This window comes from Anser brachyrhynchus (assembly GCF_964034855.1).
Source record: "Anser brachyrhynchus genome assembly, chromosome: 1".
In the NCBI taxonomy this organism is placed as follows: domain Eukaryota; kingdom Metazoa; phylum Chordata; class Aves; order Anseriformes; family Anatidae; genus Anser; species Anser brachyrhynchus.
This window is the reverse complement of record NC_137694.1, coordinates 206,497,723-206,525,662: the sequence shown is the minus strand read 5'-3', so window position 1 is coordinate 206,525,662 and position 27,940 is coordinate 206,497,723. Positions and strand designations below refer to the sequence as shown.

At 39.4% G+C, this 27,940-nt stretch overlaps 1 protein-coding gene across 5 annotated transcripts in view; it reads left to right on the top strand.

The window, feature by feature from the left end:
• The window catches only part of PICALM (phosphatidylinositol binding clathrin assembly protein), a 65,463-nt gene extending 38,220 nt beyond the window's left edge, over window positions 1–27,243 (top strand). Inside the window, exons 10-23 of one of the 5 annotated variants that reach the window (XM_080579390.1) lie at window positions 1,067–1,190; window positions 1,544–1,680; window positions 3,820–3,920; window positions 8,816–8,965; window positions 10,851–10,931; window positions 13,405–13,512; window positions 14,429–14,560; window positions 14,651–14,681; window positions 15,481–15,580; window positions 17,053–17,076; window positions 19,288–19,347; window positions 21,120–21,224; window positions 24,827–24,929; window positions 25,859–27,243. In XM_080579390.1, the coding sequence (XP_080435516.1) occupies window positions 1,067–1,190; window positions 1,544–1,680; window positions 3,820–3,920; window positions 8,816–8,965; window positions 10,851–10,931; window positions 13,405–13,512; window positions 14,429–14,560; window positions 14,651–14,681; window positions 15,481–15,580; window positions 17,053–17,076; window positions 19,288–19,347; window positions 21,120–21,224; window positions 24,827–24,919 (1,246 nt within the window). In that variant the 3' untranslated portion in view covers window positions 24,920–24,929; window positions 25,859–27,243. The remainder of the gene's footprint in view (window positions 1–1,066; window positions 1,191–1,543; window positions 1,681–3,819; window positions 3,921–8,815; window positions 8,966–10,850; window positions 10,932–13,404; window positions 13,513–14,428; window positions 14,561–14,650; window positions 14,682–15,480; window positions 15,581–17,052; window positions 17,077–19,287; window positions 19,348–21,119; window positions 21,225–24,826; window positions 24,930–25,858) is intronic. The other 4 variants (XM_080579386.1, XM_080579387.1, XM_080579388.1 and 1 more) reach the window with 4 other exon arrangements.
• The last annotated feature ends 697 nt before the right edge of the window (window positions 27,244–27,940 follow it).

The following is a 27,940-nucleotide window of genomic DNA, read 5'->3' as shown; positions in this document are numbered from 1 at the left end:
TTGTCAACAGAAATAGAACCTAAGGAACTGCAAAAACTTGCTGTAGAATCCCACAGTGTAGTAGTTAGACTTCTAACATCTAATCTTGAGCCTTGGAAGAGAAACTGTGGTTTGTTTTTTTTTTTTTAAATTAACTGTCAGAAATCCTTGTTTTGTTAATAATTACACTTCCATAAGTTATGGAGCATTTATTTATGAATGTCCTTAGGATTCCAGATGAGAGAGTCTCTTTCTTTTTTTTGTCAGAAGCAAGAAAATGCTTCTAGAAGTCCTTAAATTAAAAATAGATGCTCAAAGTAATTGGGGATTAAAGCATTCATTGGTTTTTGAATGCTTGCTAAAAGACAAAGTACAATCCAGAGAAATCCTCTAGGCGACTAACTTGATAATGATTAAATAAAAAAACCCTTAATACTGGAGGGTGGGGGAAAAGACTTGCAAAATTAAATAGCATTTATTTTTTCATGTTCAAAGAATAAGGCACTAACATTTTGCATGTTCTTGTTTATGGTGGTGACAATTTTAGGACTTTAGCACTGTTTTATTAGCTTTTGTAGTGTTACTTTAGTCTGTTTTAGAAGTCTAGTATTTAACTTGAATCTTTTTGCACACTCTTAAGCATAAATTGCAGACTTTTCATCTGGGTTTTACTAGTTCCATTGATAGTTTATTAACTAAATCTGTTAAATTAACAACAGTTTGAATCAGAACCTAGTTTATCAGAGATTTTTGTGTATCTACACATATTGCTGTCCTAAGTCAATAGGGAAAGAGCAAAAGCTTCAAATAAAGATTTCCTTGACAGAGTTAGGAGGGGAAACATTTAAGGAAGGTAAACCCACGACCCGACATGTGAGAATAGATTGATTGCTAGGCATTTTTATTTTGCAAGTTCATACATTGTATCTTATTGAAACTTACGGTACTTGTACAGTGATATAACCGGTGTTTTAAAGAGTTCAAAAGGAACTGAGCAGGAGGGTGGATACAGGCAAAGTGTTCTTCAGATGTTTCTATCACGTGTCACCTATTAACAGCCAGCTTTTCTCCGGTCCAATTACTTTAGGGCTACCACCCTTTCCAATGCAGTTTCTTCCCTTGCAAGCACCGGCCTGTCTCTGACAAAAGTTGATGAAAGGGAAAAACAAGCTGCATTAGAGGAGGAACAGGCTCGCTTGAAAGCTTTAAAGGTAGGCATACAGAACTTCTAACTGAAAACACTTCTGTGCTCTTATTTGATAGCTTAAGATTCTTGAGGGAGCAGAACGAAAAGCCAGTGTTGATCATACTGAATGGGTGCTGGTGGCAAAGCACTGGAAGTAGACTCTTACATACGTATGCTATACAACTTGGGAAGGGTTTGTTAAAGCAGTTTCTGAAGGATTTGGGGCACCACTGACTCCTGTAACTATCTTAAGTAACTGACACGCTACTGTGTGGAAAAATTAAAAAAGCAATCTTTAGGTTTTGTTTTACTTGCCTCCAAATTCATATACACAAATGTTGTTTCTGGATTTCTTATGCCAGCTCACTTTCCCAACAGGAGCAACGTCTAAAAGAACTTGCAAAGAAACCTCATACCTCTTTAACAACTGCAGCTTCTCCCGTGTCGACTGCAGCAGGAAGCATAATGACTACACCAGCCATTGATATTTTTTCTACCCCTAGCTCTTCAAACAGGTATGCTTCAATGATGTTGCTTCGCTGTGAGATGGGGTGCAGCCAGGGTTTCCTCTAAACTTCGGAGGAGTGTACGTTGGAGAAGGTTGTTTGGGTGTAGAGCTCGTTAGTGACTGAAATGTTTAGTGTAAAGTTGATGGGAAAATGACCTGTCACTAAAAATAACAACGTAGAAATGTTTTTCATCCTCTGTTTGCAGAATAATTTCTGATAAGAACCAGCTGCTGACAGCTCTTGTATCTGTTGTCAGGCAAGCAAGACAGTTGAAATTGTAAATTGCATGTGTCCTGCCCCCAGAAAACCTTTCAAGTTATTTTAGGAAAAGTCAAATAAAAGTTCGGTATGGGAGGTCTTAAAGATAACACAGGATTTCATGTTGCATTTCTAGATCTTCAGAAGTTGAATTGTAACAAATGTTCTGGGTAGATTTTCAGAAAAAGGACAGCCTGAAACAGGGTTTGAAAGAAGAGAGGCAGGTTTTTCTGTCTTGAGTTGTATCTGGAACATCTGTCTGCAAGGACTTGCAAAGATAGTGCAGGAGTACTCACTGCCTGCTAATCCTGCTCTTTGACTAGCAGGAGCTATTGGTATGAGTAAGTGTGTGAGATTTATTCTGTAAAATACTTGTCAAATCAAATAGTATCAGAGAGTACAGTGCTTCTATGAGTACGGAAGAAGGAAATAACTCTCTCAAGGCATATTTTTGCTTTGGATTTGAACCTAAACCTGAAGAAGAATTGCTTAGTTTCATTAGAACTCATGCAAGAATCTACTTGCCCCCTTTTGCTCTTTGCAGCTCTTTAAAAGGAGTCAGCACTTCTACAGCCTTCTGTCCCACTAGAAAACTATTGTAGGAAGTTACTTGACACCACATAAGTAGCAAACAGCTGAGTCATGTGTAAGGAGCTTGAGAATCTGTCAGTGTTTGTAACTGAAAGGTTTCCTTGATTTTTTTTTAAATTGCGTTTTAGAGGCCAAAATATTTGAAATGGCAGTATGCTTTGAACTAGAAACTTTGAATGCCTGATTTTCCTTCTTACAATGTCTGAAATATAGAAATATCTGGCTAGACATGTTTCATATTTCTAAATTCAGTTGCTGGCAGTATGACTGTGATGAGCAAAGAACAGATTTTACGACAGAAGCTGCCATGAAGTGGGTTTGTTGGATTGTAAGTTCAGTTGCTTGCTATTAGACAGAATGTTTCCCATGGAATTGTTGACCTGGACAAGCTTTACTTGAAAACGACCTTGACTCTCCTGCTCACTAAACAGGGCTGTGCCAGACCACCCTATTTTTTAATAGAGGCAGTGGTGGCAAAACGTGATTTTGGTCACTGTTGAAGTTAAATGGTAAGAACTGAATGACACAAGGAATTGGGTCAGCAAGAAGAGATAAAGGTCTAGGATGTCCCTTCTAGCCTTCAAACTCTGCCAGTCTCCTTTCAAGAAAACCTTGAATGCCGCAGTTACTCAGCTTCTGTCTGTAGCCAAGTGTGCAGATGTTGGTTCACTTCACATGCTGAAAAGTTCCAGGTGAACACCAGTGCTCCGTTTCTTTTTTTATGAGGAATTTAATTTTGAAATTAACTCTTTGCTAGAGGATGAGTTTTATTGTGCCTGTTACTCTTGAAGTCACTGCAAGAGTTGTATTTAAGACTTCACTCTTCATTTCTGTAGGATATTCTTGGATCTCAGTTTGGTTTAGATCTGAGTGGATAGATCTGATAGACTGTGGAATTTTTAGATGTAACTTTTCGATGGCGTAACCCGTTAAAGTAAGTTCCATCAGCCTGATCTTACACTGTGGAGCTTTCATGAGGTTATTTGGTGAAGATTACTGAATTTAAGAGTTTTAGCCATGGTGTTAGACCACGAGGAAGATGGGAAGGCTGGTTATTTTTGTCTGGGCTTTGGCAAAAGTCACTTGGTATAACAGAACTTTGCTTACTATGTTAACACTTCTCTACAAAACTGAAAATGTGAAAATCAGCAGACTTTGTGATTATGGCTTAGTTGCATCCGTTTTGTAACAGCCAATTTGTAACAAAGCTTTCTTTACTGTTGGCAATTGTTAGTGTTTGCCCTGTATTGAAAACTGTGGTGCAGTTCAAACAGTTGTATTAATTTGTCGTTGTAGCACTTCAAAACTGCCAAATGATCTGCTTGATTTGCAGCCAACGTTTCATCCATCTGTACATCCAATATCTGCTGCTCCACAAGTAGGAAGTACCTGGGGAGGTAAGAATTCTGACTCAGATTAAGGTTCTAATTGCTGTGGCAAGATTCCTGTGAAATGTTTCCCTGGTCTGTGGGCTGTTTCTTCAGGAAAAACTTGTGAAGAGAACTTGCAAAGACAAGCTAGAAATGGATTAAAGGAGCAGGGGAAAAGTCAGATCCAGGTACAGATTAAAGTAATGGAGAAGCATGTGGTGATCACAGTCTTGACATAAGTGTTGTTAATAAAAATGTTCCTTTAGTTCCAGCTGAGTCAGCCTTATAACTGCTGTCTTCAAGGGTCACATAGCGAGCTACAGAAGCTTAGCTGTGAGAAGTGATTTCTGTGAAGATGTCTGTCAGATACTGAACCGTGTCATGTACTGAACTCGAATATGCAAGTTTTCAAATACATTTTAAGTGGTGTGAAGGTAAATCAGTTTTGCAAGTGATAATAGAGAAGAATTTAGATGAGGCAATTGTGAGACAAATGTGTCTAAAAAGCAAGACAATCCAAAGCTAGTTTTTGAAAACAAAACAAAGCACCTCTTTGAAATGCAGCAGAAAACTTGTATTTAACTACAAAAGCAAATAAGCTGTGGCTAAAGCAAAGAAAGACATCCAACCAAACCTTTTTTTTTTTTGTTTTAACTGAAGAGCTAAATTGTGAAAGGGAATCTCTTCAATTTATTTCAGAACATGCAAATTGTCATTCTGCCCTGTTGCTGTGATGGACTCAATGAGATCTTAGATGATCTTACTGATCTCGGCATGCCCTTAAACCAGGGAGGCAAGGCAGGAGTATTGTAGAAAGTCATGAGTGTTGCTTCAAGATGAGTTAATCTTAAAGCTTTTGGTCAAAGCTGTTGCCATTCTTCTCTTTGCTGCTTTGCAATGTTACAGAATACTTCTTGTGTAGGTAACACATGCTGGTTGCTTGTGTTGTTGGTTATACTGGTGGGGGATTAAAAATCTCTTAAAAGATGTTTCTTTTTACCTTTCTACATAAATGACACTTAGTTCCAGAGTTTACTATTTTATTCTGTGGCTATTTCCAGATAAGCATTTTAACAAGCATCTGATTTATAACAAATTTCTTTTGTGGTGTGGAAAAAGAAGTGGGAGGTGCTACATCAAAAAACTTCATAGGCATTGGAGAATACTATTCTGAAACTTTACATCACAATTTCTTTTTGAGCTAGCGCTTTTCCAAAGCATCCTTCCAGTTAACTAACTTATTTTCATAATAAGGAGTGTATGTATTCCACTTTCCTGTTTACTTTTGTTGTGTGCTTCATGTCTTGTATCTTTATGTGTTGGTCTGTAGGGAAATAACACACGATTTGGGGTGATGGAAGCAATAGTAATATATGCGCTAGCTTCAAAAAAAATCATGGCTTACTTGTCCTTCAGTTTGGCTGAGCAGAGCATCTTTTGAGAAGGATGCAGTGGGGAGCATATCAAGTTATGCAGACAAATTTCAGTGCTTATTAGGCTTAAAGTTTAGAAATGGAGAAAAATGTTTTGGCTCATCTTGTTTGCTTTTGGGAGTACCTTCTGTTTCAGCTTGTCCTAATTATCTCAGGGGTGGGAAAGGACAGGGAAGTTACCTTCCTCATGAATGTCATTCACAATCTAGGGTTTTTTATTAATTTTATTATTTTTGGTATTAACAACCTGAAATTGAGCCTGGAAGTCTGTTTGTTTAATGTTATGTGTTACTCCTGGTAAGGTCTTCAGTAATAGTCATTGATAATCTGCTTACTAATGACAAGTTTTTAAATACTTTCAGGATTAAATTACAGATTGTCTGCTGAAGTTTTAGGTCAAAACTCTGAGATCAGCAGGTTTTTTTTTTGTTAGCTTTCAGTAAAAGAAAATCTATGTGGCTTTACAGACATGAACACTCACTTCACATAGGCGAGGTAGATAAGAAGTGCTTTCCACGTTTTACAGATGGGGAAATCTGAGCAATTAACTGGCTTGCCTGAAGTCATATGGCCAGTCAGTGGCAGAGCCAAGAATGGAACCTGAACTATTTCCAGTCCTGTGCTCTAACCACTGCACAGCATCCCTCCCTTAGGTAACTTTCTGACATGATGATGTTTGTATTTGGTGTATGTGGTGACTTTGAGAAGAGTATGGAACCAGGTGCAGATGGAGTAGAGTCAGTTACAGGTTGTGACTTTCATGCAGCAACTCTTAGGTATGTAATAAAAGCATAAACTGTTACAGAGGCGTTACATTTGGGTTGCTGCCTTTCATTGTCATCCTGAAAAAAGATGTTAAAGCTAATAACGAGGTTAAAAACTCCCAAAGAATAGCTTCTGTAATCGCATGTTTTCAGTTTATTTTTTTCAAATTGGAAGAGATACCACTGGAAAACCTTTGTCATTCTTATCTCGGGTAAGATGCTTCTAGCTGGATAACTTAAAGACAGAAGTTGGCTGAATTTAGATTACTTTTTTTTAAATGCACCTGAATCACTAATGCCTTCAGATAGCCTGAAGGTGCAGAGCAGTTCCCTTGCCACAAGCAGATGCCATGTGTATTCAAGGATGAAATTAGGCTCTAGAAATGTTTAGGTGTTGCTGTCAGGAGAGACAGCTTTTTTTTTTTATTATTTGAATATGCTGGGATGTGAATTACCCCAACCTAATTAATTTTCAATTACCTTTGTGACGAGCATTGGCAGGTTTTGAGACTTGAGCACACTGGCTAGAGCTAGAATGAGACAGATCAGCAAAGAGTCTAAAACCAGGTTATATTTCTGAGAAAATCCTGATAATATAAAATTGCATTGCGTGGTCTTACTAGCCAAAACACGAGTTTATATTCAGTCTTGGCATTTGGGAACAGAAGGTGGTATTTAACAGTTTTCCTATTTTGTACATGTTTAATTTCAGTAGATAGTAGATACAAACTAATATTGTAAACTAATATTAAAAAAAAAAAAGCTAAAAAGAGTAAAGGAAGTTTTTATCAGAGCTGTTTATTGGGATTGTTCAAAGACCGTTCTAGCAGTATTTGTTTTGGTATACTTGCCAGTTATCAATTTGTACCTAAATTTAAGAAGCACAACAAACGTATCAGTGTGGAAATAATCAGTTTGCTCTATCTGATGGGAATTTTTCCAGTTGCAAGGAGAACCAATAGGATCAGAAGAATGTGAAGCAGCAACAGAACAAGCAAGCAGGCGTTGATTACAGAATAATCTGATCTGTTTTATTGTCAGATCTGTTTGTTCTGCACATTCTGAAATAGCATTCGTAACAGACAGCGGTTATAAGAACCTGAAAGCAAGGACGCAGTTTCAGGTGGCTGGCTGACTGGCATGTCCACAAGTACATTAGGTGGTAATATGGTTGTCTAAAACATGCGTAAGCCAGTGGAAGGCTTTGTATTGTTGGTGTATATAACAAATACAATATTAGTTTATGGTGTTTATTCTTTATTCGCTGTTGGGCACTGTGATTTTGATAACAATGATTTACAAAAAGGCCTTTTAAGGTTCCTGCGACATAGCCAGGCAGTCTGGGAGAGAAGTCAAGTCTTACTGAGTAAGACGTCAAACTTGCAGAAAATGAAAGTATGTATTAAGCCTGCAAAGAATAATGGTTCTAAAACATTTTCTTTAGCACTTACATATGACTGAAAGCTACATGATACCAAGCTGTTTAGGATTTATAGTTAAGAATCATGAAGGTCAGATTTGGGCAGAGAAAATAACTTAGTTTGAAACTGCTGCCTTACAACACTGTAATATTTGCAAGAGTTGTGAGTAAGCTGTAACCTAACCAGGTTTAAAAGAACAATGTGCCAAAACAGTGAATCACTTGAGAAATCTCTTGCGACTATTACTCCAACATTTCTGTATGTGATTTTGTCTAGAAGAGTAAGCTGCAGTTCTAGGCAATATGATAAAACAGTCATATGCAGGGCTAGATGCAGTTCTTGCTGATCTCACCAGGGAGTTCTTGAGTTTTCCACCAAGGGTTCATGTACTTTGAAGCCAGACAGCTAAGCCTCACTTCTTTTTGTCAGTAAGTTATTTCACTCTAGCTGTGTTTCCTTTTCTTTTTATATGCTGGATCCTGGAATACTGTATCCGTCCTCAAGAAACCTCAAAACTCTTCTGTGTCTAGGAAGTCACTCACACAGATCCGTATTTCCCTTATTCCCACTACTGTCCGTTGGTTTTTAGTGAGGAACTCTTTCCTCAACACTGTTCCTGGCTGTTGTCCCTTGAAGCAGAACAGGTTTTTGTTTGCTCAAAGCTGATGGCTGTTGGCAGTAAGTAACAGGCTTCTGCCCTGCGTGCCTACCTCAGTGCAGGTAAAGCTCTCGAGCATTACACCATGCCCAGTAACAAGATATCCATAAACAAAGTTTAAAGATCAGGAAATGGAAAAGTGCAGGTTAACAGCTCCCATGTTGGGGTTTGGGAGATGTTCTTTATTTTGTTAAAGCCATCTGCGGAATTGACTCCTTTCTTCCCATCTGGGCTCTGTTGTGGTAGGAAGCAGTCACTGCTCTGGAGAATTTGTTGCAGGTATCAGAGGGCATGACTGAGGCAGGCAGGCAGAAGCTGGTTGTAAACACAACCAAGAGAAGTAACATACTAACTCTCTATGTAAAACTATGGAAGAAGCACACTTTAAAAGACCAAGATGGTATTAATTCATTTTAAAGTTACAGGAGTGGCTAATACCTGTAGTCTTTCTCTTGAGCAGGGAGTGGATAGTTCTGGACAACTTGAAAATTAGGTAATTAGCTAGGTCACCCCAAATTTAGAGATGTCCAGGAGAAAACTATACTTCTGGACTACTCTGAATTCTTACTCTCCTATCCCTAGGAAGCAACATATAACTAAATCCATCTCCCTTTTCTTCTTTCTCTTGCTCTCTGGAATTGGACAGATCCTTTTTCTGCTACTGTTGATAATGTTGATGATGCCATTCCAAACCTAAATCCTTTCCTTACAAAAACTAACGATGCTGCTCATCTGTCTGTGTCTTCTGATGTTTCTACTTTCACCAGTAGGACACCCACACATGAAATGTTTGTTGGTAAAGTACCGTTTTAAACTAATTACCTCTTTCCTAAAATTTTAATAGTATTTTGGTTTCTAAAGTATATTTGTGGGGCCTTAGAGGAACTGAAAGCTGGTCATTTGGGGCTTTTGTGCTATGTTAGAACTTGATTTTATAGCTGTGCCATGAAAATAGCGTTAGTATCCTTGCTTAACTGCTTAAGTGTTTTTCTTTTTGATATAAAGAAACTTAGTTACAGTTAAAGCAGTTGCATTTCAGTACGTTTCAACACAGTTTTTTATGCTTGGGAATTTTAAGGTAAAATACTCTATGTGCCTGAGAACTGAAAGGAAATGCTACTTTTCTGTTCCTCACGTTGAAATATTCTTTATAAATATCCCCTGCAAAAAAAAAGTGAGCTCCTATGTTTTTTCCCCAGTTGTGCTGGCATTAACAAAACTGATAAAGCCACGGGCATTTTGGTACATACTGTGCTCAAACTCTACCTACCAGGCAATTGACTAAGAACTCACCTTTTAAAAACTTAGTGAATAACTTAGTTCAGAGGTGATTCAATGTGCTGTCATACTAGAAATCCCTCTGCCGTTTCTGTTGGTGCAGGTACCTAGTAATTTGATTGTTTCAATATTTTAGCTTTTTTAGAAAAAATCAGTTAATTACATGCTAGTTCTGTTCCTAAGCAAAGTTTGGTTTAAAGACAGTCTTATGGAACCAACAGGGCTTTCTTTTTGCAGGTTGAACCCCACTAGAATAGATCTCAGAAGAATCCAGGCTGTCTTATAAGAGAGATTTGTTAGCTCTGACATTTGTTAACAAGGATGAAACAAAGGATCGCTTCAGAGATACCACCTGTATTTTGCCTAGTTTCCTGGCTCGTCTTTTCTTAGTGGGGACAGAAGGAGGAGCAGGTCTTTAGAGCAGAACTTGTGCTGTGAAACTCCTGTCCAGAATTCCCAGGGCAGATTAGCTGGCTAAGGCAGGAGCTTACAAATACTTGAAGCTGTAACTCCTGCATAATAACCTGGTCTGTTTCTAATCACTCTTTGCCATGCTTCCAAGACAATGTGTATGGCTGCAGGCGGATGGAGAATGACTGTTTGAAATACGTCTTTTTCAGTAGGGTTGTTATTCCACCACATCCTGTGCATTTGTTCTGCAGCCATACAGAAAGCTGTGTCAGTGCAGGGCTGTCAGCGAGCAGCTGGGTGAGCTTTGGGGATAAGTTTGGCGTCACATTCATCGCACTCAGCCCTGAAGTCGCTGGAGATGGATGGCCTTGTGACGCTGCTTTCCCTTCCAGCATCTCATTCTGTAAAGTCGTATCTCGATCCAAAGTGTGACTTCCTGGCAGACTGAGCTGTGAAACGTAGATGCAGCTGTAGTGGTAGCACAGGCAAGGTGCTACGTTAATGTGAACGTGGATTTAAAATAATTCTTTCTGATTCTTTAGATCATTACAATCCATTTACTGAACTAAATCCCTTTGTGGCAACCAAATATGAATCCACTGTTGGGCTGTATCATTATACGTCAGGTATATTAAAAAAAATGCCTTGAAGCTTTTACACTTGTTTTTTTTTTTTTTTTTTCCAAGGGTGTAAAACATGGCATTTGCTTGAAAAGAAAAGAAAAATGTGTTTATCCTAACATAGCTGTGGTGTTGAAACAGTTCTTTTTCCCTTTAGTATTATAGATAATGAAAACTTGTTTCTTGTATGTCTTGTGTGTATTAATTTCATTTGTGTTATTTCTGTGTTATTAGACTATATGTGGGTTTATAGGCTAACCTGAAATTAAACTTCTGAATAGCAAACAGAGTATATCTTGGTTCTCTTTCTGTAACTCTCCTTCTTCTTCTCCTTTCCTGGCTTTCTCTCTTTTGTGTGCCATGCCTTATCAGACTCTTTTTGTGGTCCTCAAGCTTACCCTAATGCTTCTCATTTCCGCAATGAGCCTTCTTCTGTAGCTGGTCTATTTGGAGGTAGGTAATGGGATACAGCCTTACCACGAGCACGGAAATTTCAATGTGTTGTGTGCCTAGAGCTAGTAGGTGTATCATTGGCTACAGAAGTGTGTTATTACTTTGCCTCCAACTTTGATTCATGTAGTAGTGCTTATGCTAGATGTGTTGTCACAAGTGGTATGTGACTTGTGCTAAGTATTTAGTGTGAGAAATGAGTATCTCCCCATTTCAGGATTTCCTGTAGTTCCCATGTTGCCGCACGCCACATGAAAGGCTTCCACATTAGAAGTATCTTCTCATCTTACTTAGCCTCACGGTTTTGAAGACAAAGGGACTGGGATGTTGCTGCTTCTGCCACTTTGGTTGATATACTGCTCTTAAGCAGTGCATTAAAACAAAGGTTTGCAACAAAACATGCCAAAGGTATCTGCTGCATTAAATTACTGTCTAATCACTTGTGCAGCTATGTAATGTCGGCGTAGTGACTTGGTACTGATGCTATTTCAGGAATACGTTGCTGACAGTTGTTAACTAGGCTGTGGACTGTGACAGATAATCCGTCTAAACCAGGTGGAAAGAGTGTTAACATTGCTGCTATGCCAGGTTTAGGAATACCTCCAGTGAATGTTTTGTGGAAGAGTTAATTCTTAAGTACATAAAGTTACGTTTTGTTTTACTGTCTTTAAATAGAAACCGGCTAGAGTCATTTAATGAAAGGTTAAATACTCTGTGTCACTGTTTCCTTTGTTCCATGTCCAAGAAATAGAGTAATTAGTTCCTGTCAAGTCTTGTTTTACCCTCTTAAAGGAGCTTTGTCCGGCCTTTGCACCTTTCTAAACACGTAGGTTAGACAACGTGCCCTGGACTGATGGTTCCTACCAGCAGTAGGATTAGGTCTTTTCAGAGCCTGACTCAAAGGAGTCCCATGTAATGTTTTGTCTTCTCGCTTAGCTTAATGTAGCTTGAAACATCCTAAAATGTGAGAGCAGGAGGTTTAGCTTGTACCAGTTAAGCCCACTTTCTTAAAGAAAAGTCAGAGCTATTTTAAGTCACATTTTTTATTGGTACAGGCACGATTTTAAGAGTTGCAGGACATCCCATCAAAGGAATTCCTATCTGCAGTTCAGAGTCTCTGAAATGGCTTGTTACAACTTGACGGTATACTTGTCACAAAGATACTCATTTTGGTTTGTTGTTTATTTACCCTCTATCTTCTCCCACATTACTGCTTCCCTTGTGTTGCTGTATGCTGGTCAAAATTTTCCTTTGATTTGTTTTTAATATAAGTTGTATAAATTCTTAGTGGCGGATGCTTTCGACTTGTATGTTCCTTTAAGACAAATAAGAAGAAAAGGTGATCCAAATCAGTCTATTCTGTGAAGCTTGTGTACAAGGATAGCATCACATAGTTATTAATTGGTAGGTGAAAGCTCATTTCAGGAGAACAGTAAGATTGAAATGAGCTGTCACAGCAAACTAAATGACACATCAGTTCATGGAGATGTTTTATTACCAAACTATTTGTCACCCTTTCCTTTTATTTCTCTATATCATCAAATTTTCTGTTCTCTAACAGAAAAGTTGATTTTCAAGATGGCATTGCATTCCTTGGTGCTTCTCATACAAAAGGAGTAACTACTTCTGTAACTGCCTGAATGTCAAGATGTCGAGGCACACATGTATACATAGACTTGCATGTGTGCTATATATAACATCAGAAATGTGATTTTAGGAACAGCTCGGCATTCACTTTCATTTTATTGAGCAATCAACGTTATTTAATATTGCCCCAAAATCTCAATACTTTATGCTGCAATAAACTTTCTAACGGTTGAAAAAAATATGTATTTGGAGAACACTTTACAAGCAGACTGTAGCTGCTTTACAGATGCGCAAGAGGAGACAAATGAAGTAATTAACGTGTTCTCAAATATAACTAAGCAAATGTTACAAAAATGTTAGTATTAGGAGCCTCTAACTGACGGATTATGAGTCAGGCATCTTGGGACAGTACAGGTCTTGCTTTGGTTGTATCTGAGAGCAGCTCAACTAACACAAAAGATGGAGGGAGCAATCTGCGGGCAGCTAATCTTGAAACGGATTCTGTGTCCAGCCAGCTGCATTGCCTGCAAAAGCACAATGATTATTTCTTAATACATTTATTGTAAGTAGTTTGTGAAAGAAGAAGGATGTTATAAATAGTGCCGAGATTTAGCAATGGGGCGAGGGTCTGCCGTGGCCTGTCTGCCTTATATTTTGAGAGAAGCTTTTTTTTTTATCTTTTTTGAGGAATAACTTTAAATAAAGTGCTTCTAGCTCTTTCCCAATACACTTCTTGATGTCAGGGTATAATCTGGGTATTTGAGGTATTCCTAATCTTTCTTCAGTACTTAAATAATCTACACGTTTGTTTGGCTTATCTTGCATAAGAAGATAAATTTATGGGAAGCGTACTTTACAAAACATTAAACTTCCTTCTTTTTCCCCACAGGGTTCACTCCGTCCCCTGTTGCTCAACCACAGCCATCAGCTGGCCTTAATGTTGACTTTGAGTCTGTGTTTGGAAACAAATCTTCTAATGTTGTCCTGGATTCTGGTGGTAAGACGTGTACTAAAATAGATGACATATGTCCTTTAACATTTTATTTATTCTTGAAGTATAAATCTCTTAATCTGTTTTTACTCATATTGCTGTGACAATGTTCCAGTTGAAAAAAAGAAAGCAGGTTTTAAAAGGTCAATAACAGCATTCTTCACCCAGCTCTTTCTTGGACGATCAAAAAATTTTTTCCTTACATGCTATTTCTGTATGCATTCTGATGAAATGTTTACATTTATTTCCTACACTTAAAGCTTTTGTGCATTAAAACTTCACACTGTGAACAGCCTTTTTCATTTGTGTGTTGTCAACTGAAGTTTGCACTTGGAGACCATGGTCATAAGAAGTAGAGTTAATGTTACTTCTTAACTTTACGTGCAACACATTTTTTTAACACTTATTTGCTGATGTATTATATTTGGATGTGGAGATGATTTATCTTATATGATCATTTCCTGAAAATAATCAAAACAGTTAATTTGGATTGTAATCATACGTTCTTTTGAGCATCTGGGAAGTAAATACTTTCTGGTCTTTTGACATTGGATTCTTTTGGTATTGGATTGGTTTTGGCAAGAAAAGTGATCTGCTTAAAAACAAATCTACATATTTTGATAAGATTGGAATCTTTTAGATAATCTTAATTTTGATTTACATTTTCATTGTTGTATAGTCTTTGTGAATCCATTTCATGTAAAATAGATGACATTTAAGTTAAACCAGTAGAGTAAAATCTCCTTTCTGTAGTAAATACCTCCTTTATCCATAGGCATAGTAGTCTTATACTTCTTGTACTTTGTAGCATCACTAGGTTAAATTTTGTATTTTAGCCTTTGTGTTGAACTTGCTGTCTACTTAACTGAACGTTCATGGGAGGTCAGTGACTCAAATTGCTTTTTTTGTTTATCATTCAAAGGCTTTGATGAATTAGGTGGTCTCCTAAAACCAACAGTGGCCTCCCAAAACCAGAGTCTTCCAGTTGCCAAAGTACCACCTAACAAGTTAGTGTCAGATGATCTGGATTCATCTTTAGCCAACCTTGTAGGCAGTAAGTATTGAATGACTTGCATATATAACACACACTTAATTCTTTTAAGTGAATGGAATTTCAATAGTGTCTTTTCCTACTTTGTGACAGATTTGGGCATTGGAAATGGAACTGCTAAAAAGTGAGTACGCCTAATCAAAAATTAAGCGTTTTGATTTTCTTGGTAGCGAGATTTTATGAAAGTACAGGTTCAAATGTTTCCGTAAGAATAGCATGTTAACTTTCAGAGCACGCTTGGGACAGTGCTTCATTTCTCACGTGAGATACAATGAGTTGTTAAAAGCTGGTTGAAGGTGATTGTAGGCTGAGTAGTGACAGTGATAATACTTGGCAAGGTGTCATCCTTTCTATGATTCCTTTGGGATTGTCTGCATATTTGGGAAATGAATTGATCAAAACGTTGTAGTAGTTGTAGCAGACCTTATAGATACTTCTGTGTGATTCAAATGTGTGCAGAGCTGTATTAATGACTGTGAAACCACAACGTCACACTTGACATTGACCTTTAGAGAAGAGAATTTCAAAGCAGGGCCTATTCTAGAATAGCTAATATGTGTTCTAGCAGCAAAGTTGAGAATGCGATAAGCAAATTTCAGGCTTATTGGGGCATTCTGTGCTGATTGTGAAATCGTTTGAGAAATACAGTATGTGGTTGTTCTTAACTAAACTATTTTGACCCAAGGAAAGTCAGCTGGACTAACTTACCTATACTGGGGAACTTGACTGAGCTTAGATAAGGCTGAGGTGGCTCATACTAGACATCTTACCTCGCTTTTCCTACCAAAAACAAGTTGTCATGAGACATTTCTTCAACTCCTTTGCTGAAAGAAAGTCATGTTTCAAAGAGGAAATGGTATTTGCCTGAGGGAATTTAGTAAGCAAATCCATTGTTATCTAACAATTTACACATTTATTTGAAGTGATGTAAACTGGACTCAGCCAGGTGAAAAGAAACTAACAGGTGGTTCCAACTGGCAACCCAAGATTGCACCTACAACTGCGTGGAACGCTCCGACGTTGGTAAGCAAATGCTCATTTTAAAATAGAGTTCTGTGTAATTAGATATGTGGACTGACAAGTAACTGAAATTTGTAAGTGACCTATAGCTGTAGTAGGAAATCGAAGAAGTCAGTTTGAGATGTGTGTTTGTATTTTGTTTTCGTCACCTGTGCAGTTCTAGTACAGTAGTTGCAGTGTGACATGCAAGTTCGTCATAAATCAGTATTTGACCAGTCTCTCTCATGGCAAGATAGCTGGCTTTGTGTTTCACTAAACTGACATAAAGCTGTGAATTGAGGTGATGTGGGAGGGCACTTCACAGTCCGGATAAGTAGAAGTGCGAAAAGTGTGTTCATGGGTGCATCCCTGTGTCAAGCACGTCTAATGTTACAACACGTAGCCTGCTCGGGGAGTGAGAATGGGCAGGGAGATTAATCGTGGGGTACTTGCACAGGTGTCTGTGCAGCAATGCAGGCTATAGCTTTCTTAATGTGTGTAACTACTGCTTTCCTGCCCTGATGTGTGCAATCGTTTTTAATGCATCTCAGTTTGGGTGATGTCTATTTTTTAGTGTCTATTGTAGCATGTAGTATTGGCAAGGGGGTTGGGTAGCGTGTAGGGCAAGGTTTCTTGACTAATGTGTCCAAAAAAAAGTTTATGTGGGTAGTTTTTACAATGCTAATGAACACTTTTGCATATGAATCCTACTCACCCTTTCACCAATGACCTGGAGAACTGACGGAACAGGTAGCAAAAAGTCCCTGAGGATTTATTGCAGCTGTAACTGACTGGGGGAGGTTGAAGCCACAGTATAATAATAAAACATCATGGATTAGGAAAGAGTCTCTCTGTGGATCCACCAGATCTTCCTTAGTGGGTGCCCATTACCAGCTTAATCACATAGACAGAAATATTTGTGGGCCTTACTGGAGGGTGTGTAGGTATTGAAGAAACTGGGACTACTCACCTGCTTTAACGACTGGTGGTGTGAGTTTACGTGTGTGCTTGGATCTGTTGAATAACTTGTGTCTTGTGTGCACATCTTCTTGTGATAAGTCATTAAACTTAGCAGCTTTTATTCCTTAGAGATACTTTTGAGACACTTTTCCTGTGAAACTGTTAACATTAAAAAAAAATAATAAAAGGAAACAGAAATAGTCTAGAAGAAAGTTTGTCTTCCTGTGCTGGTCTATTTATTGTGGAGTTGCTGCTGCTTGCTAAATAAATATGCTTTTGAAAATAAGGCTTTCTTGCCTTCAGAAAAAAGGCATATATCAAATAAATGGACTATGCAAAATAGTTACAGACCTACTGGTGACAGTATCACAGATGTACGTTGTCTCATTAAATGACTTGAATTACAAGAATGTGTTGGGGTAGACATTTAATGTATTTGTGAACTAAAATGCTATCTGTGTATATTCCGTTGTGTAAGTATTTGCTTCTAATCCAGTGTTATTGCATTATGTAATTGTTCTCCCTGGGAAATACAGAATGGCATGCATTTTCCACAATACGTAAGTGAAACAACCCACAGCCTTTTTGCAATCAACTGGCATGCTGATATTAACCACTGCTGTTGCAGAATCTCATAACCTTCTTGCTATTTACACATTCCTCATTTTAAAACCTTTGGTGTGCCAAAAAATTCAGCTTTTCCTAGCATACACAAACTTCATAGGTGTTCTGCAGGCTCTTGACTCGAATGATGGCATGGGAAGTACCGAGATTTTTTTCCTTGCTTTAAACTGTACCATTTGCTGCCAGAGAGCTGGGGTGTGTGTCTGTGCTGCCTTTAATGCACTTGGTGACTTTTGAATGAAGATAAGGTGTTTGTGTTTGAATAACTGCATGAAATCTCACGGGCTTCTGTTATACTTGGCACTTTATCCACATTTATGGTAGATCTTGAATTATTTTTGGTGGGGAGAGACCAATATGCCATTAATGCTCCTATAAAAAAAGAAAATCCACGCTGACAGTTTACAGTGGGCAAGCAGTAACCTGTGCTTGCTGTCCGAGGAATGCAGTTTCTTTTCGTTTCAGAGGTTTTTTAATGTAAATATTGGTCTTTCCCTGTATCCTGTTTTCATTGCAGGGTAACTAAGTAAAGGATGGTAGGTCTATACTTGAGCACTCAAGAAACAAATTTAGTCAGCATGTTTGTAAGTGTGTAAGCAAAAAAAAAAAAAAAAGAAAAAAAAAAAGAAAAAAACAAGCAAACAAAACCCTTCAGGGCAGCCTTTTCTGCTGTGTGGAGTACCTGGGTAGTAGGCAGCATAGATGATTCTTGACTGGGGAAATCTGTCCTGGTGACAATTGAAATACCGGTGACACCAGCCACTGTACATGGGCAGGCAGCTGACACTTAAGGATTGACTCCAGAAGCAGCATTGCTGATGTCTTATTCATTAGGTTACCACTTGTCTGCTGTAATTAACGCAGCATTATGGATATTTTGCTGCTTCCCTTTTTTCTGTATTAACAATCTCCTGTGCACTGAGAGGTGCGTATGGTCTTTGTCTCATTACGAACAGTATTCCCCACAGCGCAGGACATGGAAATTAAACTTTTTCTTAAGAGAAGCTAACAGGAGGTGGAGAGGATAGACAGCAAGCTATCTGGATACTTATAAGCACAATTCATAGTCCAGAAAAACAACGACACATTTTTTGTCCTTGTAAGAGTTTATACTAATTTCAAAAGTGGCTCATGAAACTGAAAAACAAAGTGGTTCTGATATGAAGAGCTGATATGAAGAGATATTTATAATCTCTCTTCTGATATGAAGAGATATTTAATATATTTTCCTACTTCCTAAGAGTTATCAGCTGTTTTTATGTACATGTTGCCAAGTTGTTTATAAACAGTAGCTTCATCCCAGTTTTTTTCTGTTGACAGCATTTTTACTGTAACTTCATAAAAGTTACGAGCGGGTTACGGGTAATATAAACATGTCTATAAAGTATTAAGAGGATTTTTAACCTATTCAAATTGAGTGCACTAATTGGGTGAGTGAGAGGGAACGTAAGGTGCAGATTCACGTTTTCTCTGTAGATGTAAATTCTTTTTGGAGTTCTGTCTGCTTTAGTGAATGATCCCACTGTAGCTTTAGAACTAATCATTTATCCTGTTAGCTAGATTTACTTTTGAGACTGAGGAAGAGACGAGAAAAGCCAGTTAAGTTACCATCCCAATCGTTAGATGTTAGAGTTGAATTTATACTGAAACGTGGTAGGAAAATCCCCTGGCTAGATAGAAGAGAATTCCTGTAATGTCTACAGAAGCAATGGTAATTTGACCTTTTGATCCTTAAAATTCTCTCTTAAGATCCTTTGTGCACCGTTACTTCTGATTTTGAAATATAAACATTTACTTCATGGGATTCAAAAATTTTTTCTGAACTTTCCCTCTAAAATTTCTGTTTATCATACTTAGTTCTTTAAAGAGAAAGCGGAGAAAGCCAGGAGAATGGTAGCTTGCAGTTTAGTCAGCCAGAGTTCAAAGAGCTTAAAAGCAAATATTTCATTATAAAATTGTCAAGGTCATCTGGAAGCTTTAGCTTAGATACTCGGTCTCCAATAATTTGGGTACATTTTAACACAAGACTGCAAATTCTAATAAGTGCACAATTACTCTTTGCTATATTCACAATGTGCAAAGCACTGCGGCGTTAGCAGCGTGCAGCTGGTCTCCTCCTTTCAGTTCACCCCTGTTTGTCACTTCAGGCACCACCCGTCATGGCGTACCCTGCCACAACACCGACAGGAATGATGGGCTACGGGATGGTAAGTACAGCTGCTGTAACCCCAACAGAAGTCAGACACTCTGTTAGGATTTAATTGCTTATTGCAATTTAACTGCTTATTGCAGTAGCAGTGTTTTTTTCTGAACTGCTTTACTAGAGACTGAATTTCAGCCCCTTGTTCTTCACCAGATCAGTAAAAATCTGGTTTTCTGCATGAACATAGTGGGTTTTTTTTACATGAAATTCAGACCTTTCTTACCTTACCTGGTTGTTTTTTTGTTTAAATTAAGACACTGTATTCTTGTTGGGCTCTATTGGTGTAGGAATAGGTCTGTCATGTAAGTATAGATACACTCACAACAGGAGTGTTTTATTAGTGAAGTGAAAACCATCCCCAGGTACGTGCTCCCAACCTCACCAAAAGGTATCTGAAGTGGATGATGCTACAAACCTGTGAGACTGTGGCACTGTGTTGTGGTGTCGCTTGAGAATTGCACTTCTCACTGACACACCAGTGCCACAAGTCCTTTGATACAGACCTGACTTTGCTGCTTGTTGCTCCGGAAAATTGTTCAGAGTGTTGTTCTTAGCTCCAATTTGAAAATACTTCTGAAATGATGGGATTTAACTCTTTATTAGTATGCTTTTACTGGTACAGCACAGCTTTGCTGAGTTGGCTAAAAAGGGAGGGAGTTTTCCTAGAATAACTATTTTGCTAAATGGCTCCCTGATTTGTATAATAAAAATAAGCTGAAATGCTTCATCTTATAATCAAATTTGATTAGCGATTTATAATTCCTATGCCTTCAGTAAACGAGCAGCTAATGTGGCAAATGGTGTTCTGGAGGGTCTCGTGTTCTCCCTTACCCATTCCCTAGCTCCTGTAGTGTGTTCTGTGCAAAGTCGCTGTGGTTAAACTGCCTTAGTGCCGACTCAAACTTGATCAATCCAACCAGGCACTGCAGGTACAAGAAGCATTTTCCTGGTGATTTTGATTGAGCAGCTGGGGAAGGTAACATCTTCAGAAAGTAATCTTGCATAAAGCAGCTTTAAATGCCAGTAGGAAATGGCAGCTAGAATTAATAGTAGCCATAGCCATAGCTCTGCTGTTCCAAGTTGCTGTTACCTGTTCAAAAACATGCAGCATCTGAGCCGATGGATGAGATGGGCTGTTACAGAATGACCAGTTGGCCTTAGAACACATCCCGAAAGTCATTCGGGCTCATTCACACTTGACTCAAGACATTTACTGCTAGGAATCTCATAAATGTTGACCTGTTTTACAACCTAGTCTTTATTTTTTCCTAAGAGCAGTAATACACTCCTAATACCGTTACTATATGTTAAATTCTTAATTTGGCAGAATCTCAGAACACTTTAGACTTTGATTGCAAAATGACTTACCGTTAACTGTACGTGTAGTTCTCAGTTTTGAATTTTTCCTGAACTCCACCAGCTCTGTAAAATGGCTCTTATGCTTCTGGAGGCATGGACAGGGAAGTGTTGTCAGACCTCAGTTTTAGGGGCAAGACGAGCAGCACAAATGCTTGTGTTTAAACAAGTATTTCAGTGTTTCAGATCTCTGCAGCAAGAGATGAAATGGGCTCTGTTGTTACTGTGAATATTCCTTAACAATGCTCTGTTTCTTACTAGTAACCTGTATTTGTGGAATAAAGTAGAAATGTTTTATATGATTGCACATAGCAGATATGACCAAGGCTTTTCATGCATTTACCATTTTCCTTTCTCTTCTTAATTAGTTGAAATATACTAATGCTACATATGACTTGATATTGTCCTGATTTTTTTTAGCCATCACAGATGGGAGGTATACCAGTAATGACACAGCCAACTTTAATATACAGTCAGCCCGTCATGAGACCACCAAACCCTTTCGGCCCTGTACCAGGAGCACAGGTGTGTACATTCAAAATTACAAATACAAAAGGAACAAATTACAGCTGGGTCAGTTTCTTTAAAGGTACTTCAGTATCTTGTGTTGGGCAAATGCATTGCACAAGCACGTTAGTTCATGTAAGGATTGATTCTTATGCCCAGGGTGATGGCATCGAGCTTGTTTTACAAAAGCAAAGCAGATGATGTCTTAAGCCATTGTTCTTCTGGAAGTATGATTGAGGTTTTCCTTTGTTTACGGCACAGTAAAGATATTCAATAGCTGTACAAACCACTCTGGTCTTTCCCCACAAGAAAGATGCTACGTGTGCCTGCTTTTTTGGTTCTCATGTAATGTTCTGTATAGATCCATTCCTAACTGGCTGGAATAAAAGATGTGGTGAAGGGACACTCTGAACACTGAAAGTAGCTGACTATCCATGCTGCTCCTGAATTCTTCGCTTTGGTTGTTTGTTTTGCAAACTTCTGTCACTGGGAAGATTGCCTGGACTCAGACCAAGAAATAGGGGGGGAGGGAAGAACGTGGGGGGGAAACACATATTGAATGCTTCCATACTATTTTCAGAAAATAGTGAGATCATTACCAAGATACTTATATTTAATAAGTGTAGTAAGGTGGAGCCAAGTTTAGTTGGAAGATTGGAACTCTGGTATTAATGCTGCATGTTTTTACTTGCCAGTCACATGTTTCTTAAAGTTCACGCTGTACTTTGTGATTCCATTTTTAAAAAGTATGTAATATATTGGGATTGTATTTTGATCTTACTATAAAGTAAGATCAAAGCTCTGTCTTCGTAGGTGGCTGTTCAAAAACATGCAGGTATTTCTTCATTTAGGTGAAGCACCCAAACTTGTGTATGGGGGGTGTGTGTGTCTTTGGGCCTCTGGAATGTGGAGGGAACAGACTTCAACAGTAAATTGGAAGGGAAAAAAGCCTCAAAATTTTCTCCAGTGCCTTAATCTGACCCTTAACAGGAAAAGCTGTTTTATGCTTCCAGTGGGCAGTGTCCAACCTCTTCTCACTTCAGAGTTATGTGGGTAGATTTATTTTTTTAAAGGCTTTCTTTGAAAGAGCCACTGTTAGGTTTCTTCACCTAGAAATGCTGTTTACAATCGACTTTCTTTTGGGCTTCTGAAAGCAGATTTGTACGTTCATTGTCACTTCAGGCAAATGATTCAGCATCTTTTGCTTGGGGTTTTATGTATTTCATGGAAAAAATGTTTGACCTGCCTAATTAGGCAGGCCTGTCTAATTCACTTATAAACAGGTAGGTGGGTCTAAATAGGTGGGTTGAGCCTTCCTGCCTCATTTGACATTGCAGGGCTTGGTCTAGGTTGAATCCCAGCCGGCTGTCATAACAGGAAAAGGAGGAATTAATCACAAGTGAGGTGTGTAGAGCTATGTTTATTGTGCTTATCTGACAGCATGCTTGGTTCCTGCAAAAATGAATTTGGTTGAAAACGCGCCCTTTGAATCAGCACTTACTGTATGACCAGGAAGGATTTTCCTTCAGACACAGTGTGCATTGCTTGCAGGTGCTGAGTTCTCAGAAATCTGACTTCAATAAAGCAGAAGGTGTTGGAGGTGAGGCTTTGGGTCTGGTCCCGCATAGTGCCTTGCATTTCAAACAGCACGAGCACTGGGCAGGAAGGAGGCGAAATCCAGCTCTAAACCTATTGGTGCTAGAGGAACCGATGGCCAGTGCTGTTGTTCTTAAATGCTTCTGCTAAAAAACTGCTCTGGTACATTCTGGTTTTAGTTATATTTATAAGCAGTATTCTAGATAGATGTGATAGATGTAGGAAACCTCATCTAACTATACTTCACACTAGTTTTAGGCTTTCTTTTTAATAATTAGAGAGTCTTGTTAAAATATGTATTTGTTCTAAGTTACTTTGTCTTGTCTGAATTTAGCTGAGCCATCTAGTAAGTATTTGATGTGAACAGACTTCCTGAAATTTCACCTCTATTTCTGGTTACATGCTGATGTTACACAAATGGCAGAGCTCTAAACCTACCAGTCTTCCACACTGCTTTCAAACTGGGACGTTTCTTTGGACTTGATTTGGTAAATTTCCAATTAACACCAATTTAACAGGATTTTTAATGTGCAGCTTCAAGTCATTTGACCATGAAGAGAAAGGATGTGACGTGAAATCAAGTTGCAATGGGCATGCCTTGCTGGAGTTAGGACTCTGATAGACTTGTCATTGGTATCATCAGCCTGCTTCAAATCCTGGAGAGTGCTGTTGGGGTGGGAGCTGCAGCTTTCCAGAGGGAACAACTGGGTTGGAAAGGAGGGCTTCTGACACCCCGAAACTGCTTCTCGAGCACTTCCCATCCTGTCTCATGGCTCTTCCATAACCTGTCTGTGGGGACTGGGTCAGGGTGCCTCACTGGTAGCAGGGTTTCAGGAAGGAGATAGTTTTCAGTCCTGGTAGAGAGTATCGATCCTAAAAGAACTCCTCCCTGTTATATGGTTTCCAAAAAATTAATGTGAAAAATGTTATTTTGCAATGGCAGTATTTACACTCCGGGCACTGCTGCAAGCAGTTGCCGTGAGCGTGTTCCCTGTCACACGTAGGTGGGCAGCCGCTGAGCGGTTCTGAAGGAAATACACCTCCACGCAGGGGGTTCTGCACTGGGTACGGAGCGCGCGTGTGCGCTGGTCACTTGTGACTCAGTTACCAGTAAAGTGGTGGAGCTGGAAGTGGAGAAAGCCGACTGTTAACTTGTAACCGCAAAAACAGGCAAGTTCTGTGAGGGGCAAGGGCAAGCATAATTTAAAAAAGCGCCATTTATAACTGGGAAAGCACTAACAAAGGGGAAAAGAGCTTTAAAAAAAATCAAGAAAACGAGTAGTAGATACTCCTGCCATTGCAGCTTGGGGATTATTGGTTCCTTCCAGCAGCGGCTGCTGAAAAGCCAGCATCCCTACCTGTCAATTCTGCACTTCGTATGGCTGAGTTGGTACTGGGGAGGTTTAAAGACGTGGCTGTCTGGTGGGATTTTTGTCAGGGCACGGACTGGTGGCTTCAGTCTTCAGTTCGCACTTAAACAGCAGCAGTTGACAAACTCTTGTTTATTTCCCCAAGAATATATCCCGTGCTCTCTGTTTAGGCCCCAAGTTAACAATGATCTTGTAGGTGCTTTCCATCCTCTTTTTAGACGCCTCATACTTTAAGGGGAAAAGATGCCGAGAGCTGTTTCTTCAGGAGAAAGATGCCCGGGCGGCTGCTGGGCACGGTTCCACAGCTTTCCCCGGGAAGCAGGCAGGGCACTGATGTTCCTCAGGAGTGTCAGGTTTTGTATCTTCTTTTGGAGAAAACTGCTGGGAAAGCGCAAGGCTTACCTGCTTGTTTGGAAAACACCCCTTCAAGTTTCCTTTCTGGAGGGACACATCTGGCTCGTTTCCGCATTACGCCAACCATGACGAGGCTTTCTGTTTTCCATGTGACCAAAACCTTGGTTTAATAGTTGGTTTCTGCCAGGTTTGCCTCTTAACCTCCCCTTGTCCTTTCATTACATGTTCAGCTTTCATATTCTGTCATTCTGAGACCTTTTTTTCTTTTTCTTTCCCTTTCTCTGTCGTCTTTCCTACTAGCTGTCTGCAGCATCCAGCCCTTCCAGTCAGAGTCCTCACAGAGCCTCAGGAAAGGACCCCTTTGCAGAGCTCTCTCTCCAGGATTTCTTGTAGAACAACTTAGGTATTGTCCATTATTCTGGGGAGATGCTGGTTTTGTGACATAGAAATTAAAGCTCTAATTCCTGCTTTATGGCTAAAAGTGGTTTAAGAAAACGCTAATAAAAACCAGTCGAGTTGGAAGCATTGTGGAAGTGACTGGGAATTTCAGTATCCTTGGCAGTTCAAGGGCCTCACCAAGCGGAGCAGTGTTTAGCTTCAGCCCACTGGAAACAGTTTGGTAGCTCCCTTCTGCGCTGCAGGAGCCAGGGCACGCAGCACTTGCTAGGGAGACCGGCCTGGTTCTGCCTGCTGTTCACGGGTACATAAACGTCAGGAAAACGTTGAGGGCTCAGGGTTAGCAGCACCCACCTGACTGCTTCTGACGGTCTCCTCGCGCCCTTCGCCGACTGCTCGGCCTCCTGCAGGAGGTGCTGGGCTCCGAGTGTGCAGGGTTTGCGTTTCAGTACGGACGTGTCATGGGATCCTCCTGGTCATGTTGGTATTGGGGTGGGTGGGAGCAATAATGAGTGAAACCTTAAAATAATGTAAGAATAAAGAATACGCGGTGCAAAGAGTAGGCTGTTAGCGCACAGCGCGTTCTGCTCGTCCTTGGGCGCTTCCTCTGGAGCAAAGCAAACGTGGCCTTGAGCTCGCTGTGCGGCCGCGCTGATCTGTGTCACCTTGCTGCTGGTGGCGAGGTCCCGTGGGTCAGTCAGGTTTGTTCTTGTTGGATGGAACAGCTCAGTGCAAGCAGGCGTTCTGAAGGCTGGTGTAGTCGGACAAATGTCCTCATCTGTTCTTATTTCTTGGCAAATTTCTATTCACAACTTCAGAACTGTGGCTATCCTGGGCATTTGGGGAATGGAAACCTTTGAAGAAAGCACAAGTTTGTAGTAAAATCCCACTTCTCGTGATGCCGGATGTTAACGTGAAGGTTTTTCGTCTTTCCAGATTCAGTTTATGTAACTGGGTTAGATGGAAGAGAAAGAACGTTTCCAAAAAGATGTGCTCACCAGTAAGCCCCCACTCCAGGAAAAACTGAACTTCAGTCTGTCAAACTCTCCTCTTCCACTAAGTGATGCCGTGACACGATGAAGACCAATGAAGGAACCTGGGACAACTCCATCGGAAAGCATCGATACGCAACACAAAGCCAAGAATTGACATCAGTTAAGACTGAGATCTGTTCTTTCGTCCTGGTGACTAACACGTCAATACTTTCAGCTTCTAATAATATCCATAATCGATAACGTACAAAGAGAAGCCTTTATTCTGGAAATTGAGATTGGTGTTTGGAAATGCTGTCTGGATTGGAGATGTGTCCTTTACCGTAACTCAAAACAAGACTCCGGGGAGGGGAGGGTCAAATCCTAACTCTTAATTCTGCAGTTACCTTTTCTTCAGTCCTCACAAATGTAGGCACAGCAGTAATGGAAATTAACTTTTTTTAAAAAAAATTATATATTCAGTTTGCAGTAGACATTCCTTATGTATTATTGTTTGTATTTATTTATGATTATCAATTTAACATTAATATTGTATCAAAAAAAAACTCCTTATGAAAATGAGTATGGATGTATACAGTATGTCTGATTTTTATCCACAAAGAATGAATCTGATTCAGAATGCTTTTCAGCTGACATACAGAGCACTAAATATTTTAAAGGTCTGAATCTAATGAATTCTCAGTATATATGGGAATTAGGGAAGAGCTGTAAAATGCATTAATCCTTATAGTCAATTCTGTGCCTAGGATTTTGCAAGGGAACAGTTAACTGACTAGAAGAAGCACTACATTTTTAATTCAGCATTAGTGCATTGGGAAGGAACTTTATTGCTTTGTGCTTGGCATGTCATTATTTTTACATTTGACATTATAAGGCCTTTCCAAAATGAATGTGAGGAATTGCTTTCACTTTAAGACTTTCCTTCTCTTCTGTAAAAATAAAATAAAATAAAAAACAAAAAATTGAGGTATCGTGAGTTGGGGGGGAAGCCTTTTCATTTGGCTAGTGCCATGTTTCTGATCACGTACCTTTTAAGAGTTAAAAGCGGGAAGTAGCTTCCTTACATACGCCTAGCGGGAATTTAGATAATGAAGAATTAAAGCAGCACTGTTGATCGGTGCTTTGTGTAAATACATCATTACTTCTGGGTGGAGAGGGGCCTTCAGAAGGATAGTCAGTGATATGAAAGCAATTCTGTACATGAATTAAAGCATACTTGCTGCATTGTCTCTGCAGATTCTATTTTTGTTTAAAATATTAAAATGTATGTTAGCAAAGATGGGTGGATTTTCAAATAAAATGCAGCTTCCACAGAATTTTGTTACGGTATGAACGTCTGAGGTGCTTTTCTTTTTTGCTGCTTACAAATGTGCACTGATACTTGCATTGTTTACTTAATAAAATACCAAATGTATTTCACACGTGCGGATTGTATTGCAGGCCGTGCACCACGCCGTGAACGCCACGATCTGTGCGATGTCTTCCCGGTGGTGCCGTAGCGGAGGGTCGTAGTTCATCGTAAGGAGTTGTCGCAGCAACAGCTGATTCCTTAAGATGATGTTTCCCCATCTTCTAGTCTTTCAGAATACTCATGGCAGTAAACTTGCACTGTTTATAACCAGGCAAGAAGCACAAATACACCAAAAATTATTTAGGTATCTTCCCCAAGATAGCTAATGCTGGAGAAGGTTTGAGCAGCTGCTCGCGCCACCGTCTGCTTTAGATGCTGGTTTTCATCACGGGGTTCTGATAGAAGTGGAATTTCCCTCTCAACTACCCTAAGCTGGTCCTGAAGGTATATAACTGTACATCTCAAAATGATTGGTAATTTAGAATTTCTTTCTAAAAGCATAAATAAAAACATTGAACCTGTTTCAGCGTACCTAATGCACAAGCTTAGATCTGGTGAGTTTCGTATACAGCTTACTTAAATCCTTACCTCCCTACAGCGAGGCTTTCAGTCTGGGGGTGTGCCGCTCAAGAACAATTTCTTTTCAGTTTTTGCTTGCAGTTAGAACATCAGAAA